Source organism: Drosophila rhopaloa, unplaced genomic scaffold (assembly GCF_018152115.1).
Source record: "Drosophila rhopaloa isolate 14029-0021.01 unplaced genomic scaffold, ASM1815211v1 contig_167, whole genome shotgun sequence".
NCBI lineage: Eukaryota > Metazoa > Arthropoda > Insecta > Diptera > Drosophilidae > Drosophila > Drosophila rhopaloa.
Genome location: NW_025335047.1, coordinates 776,952 through 792,263, shown reverse-complemented (window position 1 = coordinate 792,263; position 15,312 = coordinate 776,952). Strand labels below are relative to the sequence as shown.

General features: G+C 41.4%; 1 protein-coding gene across 2 annotated transcripts in view; it reads left to right on the top strand.

The window, feature by feature from the left end:
- The window catches only part of LOC108040712 (G protein-coupled receptor kinase 2), a 49,283-nt gene that overhangs the window by 30,139 nt on the left and 3,832 nt on the right, over positions 1–15,312 (top strand). For both annotated transcript variants that reach the window (XM_017118282.2, XM_017118280.2), the window contains 3 exons: positions 14,202–14,297; positions 14,363–14,483; positions 14,550–15,152. In XM_017118282.2, coding sequence (XP_016973771.1) covers positions 14,202–14,297; positions 14,363–14,483; positions 14,550–15,152 — 820 coding nt within the window. The remainder of the gene's footprint in view (positions 1–14,201; positions 14,298–14,362; positions 14,484–14,549; positions 15,153–15,312) is intronic.

The following is a 15,312-nucleotide window of genomic DNA, read 5'->3' as shown; positions in this document are numbered from 1 at the left end:
AAACACAAATTTGATCCTGCGACAATGGTGATGGGAATGGTGGCCAATGCCCAGCGGTGGCGTATGATTAATGTTTAAAAATTCCATGCGAACAATAACTGGAACTCAAAATAATTTAATCACTATGCTGGGAACTAGAAATCGATATGGGCTAGCTAGCAGTAGGGCAGGTTTTGTCAGCCCCGACAAACTTAATTAAATAAACATAAAGTTATGAACGGTTCTTTCCAAACTTTTGTTCGCTTTAATTGAAACCTTCTTGTTCTATTGTAAAAATCTTTTTTGATTGATTATCAATCACTTTTAGACACATTTTCAAGGGAATTTTAAAATAAAACCTATTTTCTTTAATCCTGATTAACCCAGAAAGCTATATTCTTTCAAATATAATTTATTTTAGTGCGCTCCCGCTTAACTATATGAAATGTGCCCGCATGTGTATACAATTTATACCTGTATCTTTTGAGCTCGGCACACGCAACTTGCTCGGTGGTTTGGGGGGCGTGCGGATTATATACAAAATAAATTGAAATCTATTCACTTTGGCTGTCGGCTATGCCCAAAATGAAAATGAAAAGCAAAGAAGCCGCCAGCGGCAGCTGTTGCTGCCCACTGGCAGGCGACACAGATCGACAAACAGCCGGATTTATATAACATATAGACGAATATAGCCAGGGAGAGTCGAAATGTTCGATAGGCAAGGCGACTTAAGCGCCATTACCCTGCCACGAGCCCGCGTTCATTGGAGTCGGGACCATAAAGCAAATTTATTGATTGTTTTGACAATTAATTTTTTATACTGTGCATTATTTATATGGGGTCGTGATGGGCGAAACAAAGGCCAGGCGGAATTTCATGCAAAATGCTTTTTATACTTCTTATATTTGTTTACGCTCCTCTCGACTCGCTTCGGCTCTAATTTATTTTTATTTCGTTGGATTCTTGTTTTAATTTGCCAGTCAAAGGAAGGGACTGCAACAAGCGTGCCAGACTCATAAATTAAAGGCATCAAAAGTCGAAAAGTGATGGGAGTTGCGAAGGATTTTCATGTAGCTGTGGACTGGGTAGCCAGATTGTGATTAATTTGTCGGCAAGGCAACGCGACGTATGCGCAATGCACGCAAATAGCAGACAGACCGACAGTCTGGGACTGGGATTGGGATTGGGATTGGGCGAATGCTTGTCTTCTGGTCAAAACAAGCGGATCCCGGGGATAACTCGCCTATTTGTCTTTGTTAAGCAGAGCAGCCCTTTCTCCCGTTGAAAGACCTTCCTTATGATTGATGTCCTCCGGGCGCAGTGCGTGTTGTCTGCTTTTAGGCGCTGTCGCTTGCCATTTTACGAGCAGGATGAACAATGCCAGAAGTGAGCCACTGAGCTTAGACTGCGTTAAATAAAAAGAAACGCCCATAGTTTGCAGATGGGAGGGGCTCCCTTACACCTCTCCAAAAATCCAGCGTTTTATGTCCTGGCATAAAAAAACAGCCTGAGGAGAAGCGGAACTTGCCATGAAAACGTAAGTGTCGCAGTGAAATTTTTGCTGATGAAAGCCAAGCGAGTATTATGGCATACAGGGCGGCTGAGTGATGCGAAATCGATAAACATTTATTTGGCACATTTTACGATTATGCACAGAGGCTCACCTTTGCTTTTAAAAATCTGCAATCAAAACATATTTTCGCGGGGTTTTATCGAGTTATCCTCTGATTAAACTGAAATATAAATGACACTTAAAGCTTCCTGGACCACTGTGCGAATAGGGTTGCTACTTCGTCTGTTGACAACGTGTCGTATGCGAAATGCCATATAAATGACAGCCGTTCAGGTTTATGGCAGCTTGCGATTCTCACGTGCGCTTCGCATATCAATTTCAATTCAATTTTTGACAGCATACAACGCATCCATTATCCATTGAGCTGCAAAGCGCCGAGTGCGTTGCCGTTGCCGTCGCAGTGGCAACTTTAATTTCTAAAATGCAGCTCGGGTCTTTACACTTCATTGGTTGCCAAATGTGCCAGCAACTTGAAATGTTGTCAGCGGCAGCAGCAGCAGCAGCAACAATTCCCCAAAGCAAATAAATAAATGTCAACGGCAAATGGGGAAACCAAAGGTAAGCCGCTCGCTTTTTGCTGCTGAGGCTTAAAAGCAATTATAAAATGCAGCGACAGCTAAATAAATGTGTAATGTGTGTGTACCAGACAGAGGTTTTCAATTTCCATTTAGCATTCGGCATTTGTCATTTACCATTGAAATTGCACCATAAACACAATAGAATTAATGCACTATGCGGCAAGTACTGATCCTCGTTCCCCACATCCATAAAATGTTGTTCAAATTGATTTTATTTAATGCTGGCCGACGAGAGAATTGCGAATGAAATTTCAATTAAATCGTTGATGCCACAAAAGATGACGAGTTTGCAGTTGCAATTGAAATCGCAGAGCGGAGCTTATTGTTTATTTGGTGCTTGGGTGGTCGTTGTTTAACTTGGCTGCAACGCGGTCCCCAGTGACACCCAGCCGCCATAAAAATGACAAACTGAAATCCACACCATCTGAGGAAGATCTAAAAAAATCCTCATCCTAAAGGTCATTTGGCTTTGTACACACACACCAACAAAAACAAATAAATTTCCAATTAATTTCACATTTGAATGCCAAGTTTAATAGGAATGATGTCAATTCGATCAGAAATTTTCAATAAGGATAAGAATAAATTGGTATATTTCCATCTTTATAATTGTATTTAATTAATATCCATTCGATACTGATTATTTTCTCTTTCTTTGCGTTTTAAGCACAATCTAAAGGCATAAATAACTTAAGTCACTATGAATATAATCGTCATTTCGTATTCTTAAGTATTTTGGCCATTTGTTTATATAGCGATTACGCATTAGTAACACACAATATTACTTTCCAACTCAAACGTTAATGCGTTATTAATTTCAATAGATGATGTGCCAAAAGAGGATTTATAGCACACAGTTTGCAATCAAGTCCAGTCTTAACAGTCTTAAGGACTGTTGCTACTTTGTGATTTGCTTTAAATATCATAATGTGTTTCATTTGCCACTATTGATGCTATATATTTCTCACAATATGCCCTAAAAGTGGCCATAAATTCATGGATTGTATTTATTTCCGCTTTTTGGCATTCGAAGGCCACTAATTACATTTCCAGGATCAAGGATGTGCGAGTGCTAATGGTGATTGCACTTCTGTTCGCGTTGCGCTAGTGCTAACTTAACCCAACGCTGCGATGAACAATGTCTGAATTTCTGTGGCATTCGGTATGCGCATTTAATTATAATTACTACTTACAAGCTGCATAATGCGCTCAACGCGATTGGCGTGTGTACAGATGGGATGGGTATGGGGATGGGTACCCTTATATCATATTATAACATGAACATAAGCCGCTTGCATTGCATTAGAATGCAAATGCACTGCCTTCGACGACTGTCAACCGGCTTTTGTCGCTGTCAATGCATTCTGGCATTGCATATTTGCTTTGTTACTCGACAGCCACCGCCTGCTGATTGTTTGAGTGGGTGGGTGGCTGGTTGGCTGGCTGGTGACTTGTGTGCTGGGTTTGTCAGCTAAAAATAACACACCCATACGGATGGAACCCACCGAGTGCTTGGCGATAAACAATGTCAGTCGCTCAGCCAGATAAGTCACATTTTTTTGCTCTTCAAAACGTTTAACTTTTGCAAACACATTTATTTTCGTACGCTTGCTTCTATTTATGTTGCTCATTGTTTGCAATTCTCAATAAAAACGTCACTTGGTTGCTGAATGATTTTATGTTTTGCATGCGCTCCTGAACTTTTACATCTTTACAGTTTACTTATATCTACTTTCTTTAAATAAATCCTCCAACTTGTTGGTATTAAAAAGGCTTTTAGCAAGAAATGTACATTTTGTGCACATGAAAGAAAGTCAGTTCATTTTCCAGTCAGTTCCCGCCCCTACTCCTTTTCCACCCATCGCTTTTTCAGATTCATCTGCTGACTGCCAGGAAGCCATGCAAATTGTGTGGCGGTGAAAGTGACTGGACGGCGGGAAAAAGAAATTGCAGCTTTGGCAAGTTTTATTGGCAAACCCCTTAGGTGCCGGCCATCAATCAAAGGCCCGGTAGCAAATCTCTGGTTTATGATAACTAAATGCTAATGAAAACCACCAGATTGCAGCCGTATGGCAGGGAAAATGAGCAAGAGTAAATAACGAGCATCGATCATGTTGTTCGGCTGTCAAATGAGCTGCCAAACAAGGCCGGTTAATGTGGGAATGCGGCATGTGTGTTTGTTTTTAGCAGTTTAGCTGCCTGTTGTTGGCAAGAGCAAACATTTATTTATCGGCAAGTGCGGGCTCTCGATCCAAGCCGAACTGGGCTGAAATTAAATCAAATGTTTGGCAAAATGTAGAGCGTTTAATTGACTGTTTGCTCGGCCGACTTGCTGTAAGTCTGTCGGTGCGACTTGACTCCACTCGACTGCAATTAATGTCAAGTCAGCAGACACTGATGAGCCGCCAATGAGGGCAACTAATAAAATTCATTCATAAATAATTCAATGGAACAGAGAAGCACAGGCACTCGCAGTGTCAATTTATAACAATTTCGCAGGCGTTGAACGTTGTTCAGCTTAATTGATTTGTTTTGCACCCAATAGAGAGCCAGTCATTTATATACACTCACAATTATTTGGCATTTGAATGTTTGAACGAAACGAAACGAAACGAGCCTTGCCAAATTGGCGTAGATTGAGAATAATTGTCACCGGGCGGGCCTTCTATCCACCAGAATCGGAATCCCGACCCCGTGGCCGTGTTATCAGCAATCCACGTCTCCTCTGCAAGTCCGACTATCACGCAATCTTCTATCTCGGCCATGTGAACGGCTAATGAACAGACCAAAATAAAAAAATACTCGAAAATTATACATACAAATCCAGACTGATAAAATGGTCCAGATAATTGCGATTAATCTGCCCCGCAATAAGGCTTTGATGGAGCGAATTGTAGTAGCAACGAAAACTCCCCTTTAGCAGTTTTTAAAGAATTTACTTTGCTACAGCTGCTCGCTCGCCAAATCGCTCTCCTATTACACAAAAGTTAACCAACTTCAAATGCAACCATATGTGCAACAGTGAACAACGGCACAAGCAGCAACAAGACTATTATTTTCACAGAAATAGGTCTTAATATCAGGCACACTTATTAAATGAATGGGTATGATGTTTGCTTTCCAGCCAAAATGTCTTGACAAAGGTTTCCAAAATAAATCGATGCCGGAATTTAAGTTAACTATTTCAGAATAAACTAAATATGTCGTTGTTTGTTGTTGTTGTTTTTCGTTTCGACCAGGCTGAAACCGGGTGCGTTGCCCAAAAACGCTATTTGAGTATCAAATCACGACACGAGCAGCACGTTCGGACTGTCAGCGCTGGGCAAAAATTATTTAAATTATGTACAAACTACACTTTGGCAAAAGTTGAAATGCGAGACACGCGCCATGTGCCGCGTTTGCTTTTTGCCGGGCCTGTGCAATTTGCTTTTGTGTGAAAAGTTTTTGGCCAAGAACTTTTTCGGCATTCTTGCCTGATTATTTGTATTATTTGTGTGCTTTGCCGGATTGTTTTTCGGTCGGCGAAGGAAATTGCACTTTAATACCTAGGAATGGCGAGAAAAACGTGCAATGTCTTTGATCCAATTTGCAATTCCATGTCCCTGCCTCTGCGGCGTGCCTTAAATGTTTTTGGGTCTAAAACTTGTGGGTGTGGAGGCATTTGCATTCCAAATTCCTTTTAAACAGGCTTTTACTTTGCCCGCTTTTATTTTATTTAATTATCAACAAGGCGAGCAACTCAAATTTCAGCACGGAATGCGGAAAAGGAGAGGAGCGACCGGAGGATCCGCTTTCGGGGTCTCCATCGAGGACCTTTCACAAGCCAGGCGACAGCAGCCTTTGATGTGTTTTCTCGTCCTTGACGTCTTCGTCTCCGTCTCTCGATTCCACGTGCGCGCCCCATGTCCTCCGCTCTTCGACGCTTATCAAAAGGTCAAAGTCCTTGACAACAGTTGTCTGAGTTTGAGGCTGAAAGGCTGTCGGTGATTGCCAGAAAAACATCCCGAATCAGCCAAATTGTCATCCATTGAAACAGCCTAATGATAATGAGGTCAGCTGCGGCACACGCGGCGTATGATTAATCAAATGAGAGGTGAAAAAAACAAAACGCGAAATTAAATACGTTTTATTGATTTTTATTGCTTTTCGATTTTTTATTTTCGCCGCTTTTTTTATTGAAATTTAATGAGATGAAACTCGGACCCGCTTTTCCTCATTGTTTGCTTTTATGTTTACTACAACGTCACGAGCTTGTTACCCAGGGGCGTATTTATTTATGAGCGGGATTTTCTCGGCTGCTCTGCTAATTTCGCCCCTGTTTGCGTTCGCTTAATTATGGCCGACCAGCAGATGTCAAAGAAACATTGTCACATGGCCTGATGCATGTTTTTATTATTTTATTACTACTAAATATGGCTCTTTTTGTGTGCGTGCCCCGCAAGGTTAATACAATTTGCTGGGACATTGCCGTCGGCCCCGAGGAGCATAAAGGTCGACTTCGAGTAATTACAAGTCCTGGAGTCCTGGCATCCAGCCAATTTTCCTAGATAAACTAATTTAACTGAAAATCAATATTAGCCCAAGCAAAATCAACAGACCCGTAAGAGTCCCGCCCAGCAAACTGCATTCTTCAGTTGATTGCCTACGCAAAAAGTGTTTTAAAACGTCTATCACTAGTAAAGGAAAAAGATTCGAAAAACCGATCGACGGAAGTGTTGGCCATAATTTCCGTTTCCGCTCTCAAAAAGAAGATGGAAAAGACATTTCGATGCGAAAAAAAGAGAAGGAAGCGTTTGGCACACAAAATCGCAGGGGAAAAGTGTTCAAGTGGCCACTTTTTGCAGGTTGTACTCTTCATAAAACAGGAAAAATCAAGAATATATTTGTTCTGCTTGTACAATCTCGGAATACAAAGGCACCATTTTAAAAACTTGTTCCCCCGTTTCACTAAGTTGTAGTTTTCGTCATTTCACTGAGTTCTAATTTTTGTCTTTCTAAAGTTGTATTCTCTGCATTAATTCTTTACTTTTTTTATCCAATTAAACTGAGCTGACTTTTCCCTAAAGTTTTCCTAAACCAATTACATCTAAAAGTTACCAGCTGAAGTTTTTCATTTTATTAAATAGTTCGTCTTGGCTTGTTTAGTAAATTTCTATGCAGAATAAAGTTTTGTCAGTTTCCTTTTCCCTTGCATTTCTGTTCAAGATATTGGCAAATCAATTTTTTTACTACTGAAAATGTCCTTAAATCTGTCACATAATTTGTAGAAAAGACGCACAAATGAGTTCGCAAAAGTAAAAGGAAATTGGAAGGGCTGCGCACAAACGAAACCAGTTGTTAACATTGTGTAATATTGAAAACAATAATTATAATTGCCGGCCAATTTACGCGAGAAATGAGAATTCATGCAGACCTTTCGTAAATGGAAATTTGCACAAATTGGGGAGAAAATGAACTTGAAGCTGGGAAATGGGTTTGATGTGAAGCAGAATGGGGAAAGCCGGCATGAAATATATTTTCAAATACAATGTCACAGGAGCAGAGGGAGCGACTACAGCCAGGAGGTTCAGCCTTCAGCCCTTCAGTTTACTGCTTGGCTGATGCTGGTATATATATAAAGTGTACCGACCGGCAACAGTCCACATACACACAAATATATGGACTAAACTTATGTGCGGGTATATATAAATTCGAGGAGGCACCCGACCCACTCAAACATGCAGCGACAATTTCCTTGAGTAGGATACGAGTTTTCCTTTTTTAGTTTTTAGTTTTCCTCTGCGCTTGTGCAATTTTTATAACAGCAACAACGTCAACGACAGCGAATTATTATAACGAGAAATGCACTTGAACGCTGCAGCAAGGATATATTATGTATTATACCGTGGAGAATGGAAACCATGGTACACGAGTGGTTAAGTGAGACGAGGCGGGAATGCAGAGTGTAAAGGGTTTGGCGTAAAATGAACCACGCTTATAAGACTAATTTAATAAATAAAAAACTTTTAAGTACGTTTACAATTTTCCGTACTTTTTCTACACCACCTTTTGTGTTGGCCATAATGAAACTGAGGAAATGAAGGAGACGGTAATGAGTGAGGAAAATGGCCGTTTTTCTGATGGAAAAATAACTTATTCAGAATTAATAAATACAGAAGAGAAAAGATAAAATGGTGAAGAGCAGGTGGCATAAGTTTAATAAACTAAATGACAAGCTACGGAACTGTTAGTTGCTTTATCAAGTTCTCTGCCAAAGTCAACATACGCTATTTTTCCATTTCCAGCTCTTCACTGCAATATTTATGCCAGAATTCAAAAACATTTCAATTTCATTTGATTTTCAAATCCCGCCCACATCCGCTGCCACAAAAGAGGCAACATCATTTATTTACAACCAACGTCACGTAGTTCGCTCTCTATTTGCAAAAATCTATTTCACAAGTCCATACGAGCAGGGAGAAAATATAAATTTTGATGGAAAGACTGGTGCACTGCGCCTGACTGCCATTTTGGATGATGTTTTCTAGCTGAAACAAAGCCAAACCGCAGTGTTTTCAGTGTTTTTGTTTCAGGGGGCGGGCCGTCCGCCCTTGTTGATGTTTGCACAATGTTTTTTCAGGCCTTTGAGTCCCGCGGTGGTTGCAAAAACTATTTACCAGCTGGCCATGTCAAGTCAGTTGTGTCAATATTTGCAGTTTTGCATTCAACATTCAGGCTTTAATTAAAAGGAGAAACGGACAAATTGCCAGGGCCTTATCAGCTTTTATATTGGCCATTAGTCCAGCAGCAGGTCCTTTCCACAGGATTCTCGGCCAGCAGAGGTTCCATTGTCTCTGGACATTCTCAGGTAGCTCGTAGTTCGCCCAGGGAGCCATTACGCATACGCAGTGTGGTGCTTAAGCACGCTTCCTCAGTCATGTTTACGTTTCGTTTATTGTGCGTTTTACGACATCATGTGCGCAATATAAACCGAAACAGTGTGAGCCAGTTTATGCCCATTTATTGGCCAAGGAGCGAAACTAAGAAGGCAAAGAAGTGGAAGCCAAAAGCGAAAGTCAAAGGTGGAAGAATACTCTTCGGTCAGTTTGTATTTAAATGAATAAATTAAGGCTCATACATATGTGAATCACAATTTGCTCACTTGACATTTTCACATATTTCAATACCTTTGCTTATGACGGACCAAACGTGCTGAGAACATCAAAGGACACACGTAAAATCCAATTCGTTTTACACTTTGAGGGGTTCTTTCCTGCTCCTAAAAACGCCAAAATTAAAAATTAAAACCATTTCAAATGGCCCATTTGAAGTAGGGTCTTTAGGGACTTCAGAAGGTTTTAATGACGGCGCCAATGAATCAACTTTTCTTTATAGTTTGCCCCTAAGTTAACTGTTTTCTGCCACTCTGACGAAGCTATTAAAAAACGGCCACAAAAGACGCCAATTCTGTGTCTGCCAGGAGCAAATGAAGCTTGAAAGACCGAGAGACACAGCAAACGAAGCAGCAAATTGTGTGTCCCAGGATTCCAGTTGATGGCCGAGACTATGGACTCTGGAATGAAAATGAAATAAAACAAATTAATAATGCTGGACAATAAAACATTTTATAACGTCTCCTGTTGTTTCATGGCCATGCCAGCCTAATTTAACTATTGCCGAAAGCAATAGCCAAAAAGGCACCGAAAAAAGAGTAATTCGTTTTATCTCCATGAGTGAATGTTTCTTGGGCACTTGAGAGGCAAGACCAGACGATTTCAGGCTATTTTGATGATGAGATTTGTATAGCCACACTTTTCGTTTTTATTCGCGTGTGCTTGGAATTTTAATGAAAATATTTGAGTTATTCGATGGGAATTTCAAGTTTTCAACTACAAGCATAGCAGTTGAAATGACGGTCGGTACTTGAGTCCGTAGATAGAGTACACAAGAAAAATAAATGTTTTTAAAAGAAAACAAATTTAAAATTCACTGCAGCGCAGTTGTTTGGAATTGTGGTTCCCAAACATTTGAGATTCTACCGAAAATAGAAATTTATTCTGTGTATTTCAAATATCAACCAATTGCTTTTTTGTGTTGACTAAATTTCGTATATATCTGCTTGTATAATGTAAATGTTCTAAATTGCTTAGGAGTATTTTTTTATTAGTTCCACTAACTTTGGATTAGAGTTAATTAACAGGGCATCCTGATTTCTCTCATACTCACATTTTGTTATCGGGAATTTCTGCTTTGGTTTTCATCAATGCCTGTAATAAATTGCACTTAATAGCCGAACTGTCCATTAATTGCTCCTGAATTTGGGTGTACTTTCTTGCCCAACATCAATTTTTATATATGTGTACAGCTTGTGTAATTATTTTATCACGCATTTAATTAGTTGGTTAATCCCATTCCATTTGGTTAAGTGTGCAAAGTGCCATTATGTGCATTCCGTGAGTGGCTTTTTCCCCTGGACTTCGACCTTGAGGGGTGGGCTCTGCGTATCGCATTCTACGGTCCTGTGCAACCCGTAATTTAAAGGCTTTGCCAATCAAAGACCCATTTGCATGCATTTCATGTGGCAGCGTCTGCTTTTATTTCCCTCTCTTTTTCGGCTCCACCCACCCTCCGATCGGCCACCCACTCGCTGAACCACTCAAACACCCAACCACCCACCACCACCCACCACCACCCACTAACGGACGGGTGGGGCAGTGGCGTTGTGCGAGGACTGCCAATCAACTTTTTCGATTGCCGGCGGCGTAACTTTTACGGCTTTTTATTGTTATTTTGTATTTTTATGGTTTTTTAACTGTAATAATTAATTTAATGTGCGCTTCGCTGTAGGTAAATCGTCGGGATAACGCTCCTCGATTCGATTCGGCTGACGTGGTTATTTCTACTGCCGCCTGTTTGTTTTGCATTAGCGGACTGTGTAAAATCTGCTGTTGAACATTTTTGACGCTGGTTTCAATACATGTTTTTTGTGTTGTCGCTGTTTTTGCCATCACCGTGACGCTGAACTTTAAACAATCAAAACCCAGACAGCGCAAAAAAGGAGACAAATGAGAGGTTAAGTGGGGTTGAACAGCGGGATTATCCATACATCAGCCTGTTCGAGATTCGTCAAGTGGCTGGCATTGGTACCCGCATGAGTAAGAGTTATGTTTCACATAATTATTTTATTAAAACACATTTTTGAGCGATGATTTAATTTTCATTAACAAATAGACCCTATCAAATTTAAGATTCTTGTTTTGTTACTGAAAATTGCTACCCCACGTAAAAGTATGATATATTTTATTAGGTTTACTTATTATAGAGGTAATCTTGAAATTTCCTCTGCTTAGTTAAGAAGCTTTAAACATTTTCAATACTCGCTTTGCCGCAGCTTCCGTTGATTCCCTTGGCTGAAGCTTAAGTTTCAACCCGGCCTCTCCGCCTCAAAAAAGATTTCCCCTGTCAATCGAAAGCCTTTTGCGATATGGTTCCCTGAGGGCTGTGGCCGTGAGCTTATTAGCACGCACTTAACCTTGGAACACGACTAGTCGTCCGAAATGGAGGGCGGGTCATAAATAATTGCAGTTAACAGTTGGTGGCCGCCTCTTGGTTTTTCCTTGGCTAGTGAAAAATTACATCAAATTACACTAAAGCGAAAGAAGGAGACAACTTGACACTTATAAATTGTGTCACATACTTCATGGCGTCCAGCGGAAAATTGATCATAATGATGGCGAGGTCCATAAAAGTTTTGGACCAAAAACTTTTAATGCGAATCGATAAATCAGAGAACGGTTAATGTAAATTGTAATTTCTTTTTATATTTCCCCGGGCTCTGGGATGGCCCTTCGTAATCTAGTGCCAACTTGTTAAGTCGTAAATAAGAAGGACTCTGTGGCAGAAAGTCACCCATGTCCTCTCGTCGCAATCTCCAGTGATGAGTCCTTATCCCTATCCTGTGTTTTTGCGTCTGGGGCACTCAATTAGCCGGCAACATTGCGGCCATTGCAGTTGTCAGTCGCTCCGGCTGACAAATTGCATTTGTAACCGCTTGACTTGCTGCAAGGGGTTTGTTGCCCAAGATGGGGACGCTATTTTTCTTATTGATTGGTTTTAATTAGAAAAGCCATCAACCGCAAATTAGCCTTGCGATGGCTTCATTAATAAGTTTTTATAGCACTTTTCTTTTTGCGCTCGCTCGTCGACCCCCTTCCACTTTCTATTACTTTTGTTTTTCTTTTGCACATCCACATGAAGCGATTTGAACGGACGAAGAGCACTCATAGAATGGGATTTGCTTGTTTAAAAATGTGTTCTTGACTTTTCGCCTGTCCGCCCGCAAGTTTCGTAATTCATTGAAATGCGGCTTTGTTTCTGTTTTTACGCCTCGCCAAATAATTGCAAAAACTTTACACAAACTTTTTCGACGCCTCGGTGGTTATGGTCGAAAGAAGAATTTATCTAAAGGTTGGGAGATTCCCAGCTCCTTTCTAAGTATCACTAATGATGTAAGGTTTATTACACTAATAGCATTTGAAAATAGCTTTCTGATGGTCGCTTTACCTCGCCCACTCAAAGTAACTTTGAATTTAATAAACTGACTATATATCGAAGGCTTCGCTTTATAATCCCATAATCCCATGCTCGCATTTGGCCCACATATTTCATATTTGCTTTAGTGCCAGGGTCTGTCAGCTAATTGTTACTTGGGCAAACTTCGGTAAGCCCTGAACGTTTCACAGCCTCCACTACTACCACTCAGCAGTCCAGGCTTAGGGGTAACTTTTCCCTTTTCCAAAACTTTTCACTGGTAATATTATTTGACTAAGCGAGGAGCTACCTCATCCTTCAGGTGGTGGCTCCTTTATTGAAATTACGACTGCTGTTGCCGCCGCTGCCCTTCAAAGTTTTTGAGTATGTTTTTGCATAATTGCACAGGGACTAAATTAAATGCTCACGCACTGCGAAATCCTACGCCAGGAACTTTAAACCGGGCTAAACTTTGGGAGGCAGACTGGTGGCAACATAAATAAGTGGCTAATGCTCTGTGGCCAGACAGGATTGTATATGCACTCGCATTCGGCGTTCAAAGCCCCGAACGAATGTGAATGTGCCAACTTGTGTGTACTTGCTGCAACAGATACAAAGTCTGCTCGGCAAAATCCAAATTACAATGTTTGTTTTACGCCATAAACACGCCTACTTTGTAGCAAATGGCGATGCAGTCTGCTCCTGTGAGCAATAGTAGCATTCTTTTGGGAGTGTCAGTGTTAAGAAAGTCAATTTCTATACAAAACATGGGAAAATACACTAGTAATAATTTTAAGCGAATTGAACAGAAACGATTACACATAAAGTAACGAAAATAAATGCTATATAAAACTGTAAAATCTATAAAATAGCCTTCAAAGCAATTATGTTCGTAGCTCTTTAATTGGCCACGACTGTAGGTGTGCACCTTTGTTGCTGTTTCACAGGCTTCTTCTGCTTCCGCCCGAATATAGTGTTTTATTTACGATAATAAGGATTGTAAGATCACTTGCTCACAACAAACCAAATGGGCGAGACCGATTGGCTTCGGCTTGGAAACGGAAGGTGCTGCAAAGGTCCGTCCGAGAGATCTCTCCCCTCAATGTGACCACATAAACTGATTCATTTCGTGTCAACAGCCGCTCCAAGTGTCACGAGTCACGAATCAACAGACGAGAGCAGCTCAATGCAGCTCACATTGGAAATATTGTTTTTATGGCTCGTTGCTAGTGCAAATAAAACAAAATTGCCGGCATGACGTTAAACCAGACAGAAGAGGGACAGCTTGTCGATGGGGATGCGGAGTAGCAATCAGTGCAATCACGTCCACAACCTCTTTTTGTACAAGTAAATGCTCACTTTGCCTTTGCACTCGAGTTTCAGGGAAATCAGAGAGTGTTTGCTCCGGAGAGGTGAATTAGAAATTCCGTTTAAAATTGTGTTCATAAAATGCCAATTGATTGTTGCGACTTCCGATTGAACTACTAAAACCCAAATCTTTATTTGCTTTTGGTAAATGTTGGCCAACTCGTCTTAACTAAATTCCGTTCTTTGCTTTTCAGGTGGTTCCGACAGCAACAAGGGAAAGAGCAAAAAATGGCGCAAAATATTGCAATTCCCGCACATATCGCAATGCATCAACCTGAAAGACAAATTAGGTGAGTGTTTTGGGTGCGCTAAACGTAAACATTTGCCTCATATTTATTTTCCTTTTATTCCACAGACATAAGCTATGGCTACGTGATAGATCAGCAACCCATTGGTCGTGAGCTCTTCCGTCTGTTTTGCGAGAACAAGCGGCCCGTCTACTTTCGCTACATCACCTTCTTGGATGAGGTGGTCAAGTAAGTGCTGGAATAAATGCTTTGAGGCGATAGTTAACCCCTGTCTTTCCGCTTTCCGCCTTGCAGATACGAAATCGAGTACATCTCGAACCGCATATTCATTGGCCATGACATCGGGCGTCGCTTTTTGGATGTCGAGGCGCAGCTGGAGCTGCGAAACGGCAGCGGTGGCGACGCCTTGGACGCCGAGACGCAGGAGGAGCTGCTGCTCAACAGCAGCAATGCCAATCCAACTGAAACAGCTGAGACTGAACACTGCAACAATACCACCGCCAACAACTGCAACAACATCAACAACAGCAACAACTCGCAGCACAGCAGCGACATCAATCACAAGAAGCTGGACACGCGCAATCACAACGGCGACGATGCCACTGGGAACGGGAGCCACCAGGACGACGGGGACGAGGGCGTCGAGTGCCTGGATAGCCATGATGACGCGGAGAAGGGCGGTGGAGATGGAGAAGGGGGCGGTGGAAAGAGTGCCCATGTGGGGGGATATCCCGACGAACTTGTGCTGGACGTGCTTAACGATGATCTCATTGCGCAAGTGCGTAACAAACTCAACAGCGGCGGCAAGGACATCTTTGCCCAGTGTGTGAATGCGGTTAAGGCGTTCCTGGCCGGCGAGCCGTTTCGGGAGTTTGAGAGCTCTATGTATTTTCACCGGTAAGTTTCAAGAGGTACCAAAAAAAGAGACAAAGTTATTTTGGACAAAGAGACTTCGACCACTTAATAATATGCTGACTACATCGATCCTAACGTGTATGCAAACTTTAAGGTCCTGATATACCAGCACCTTGTTACTGTTTAACTAACAGCACGTGCA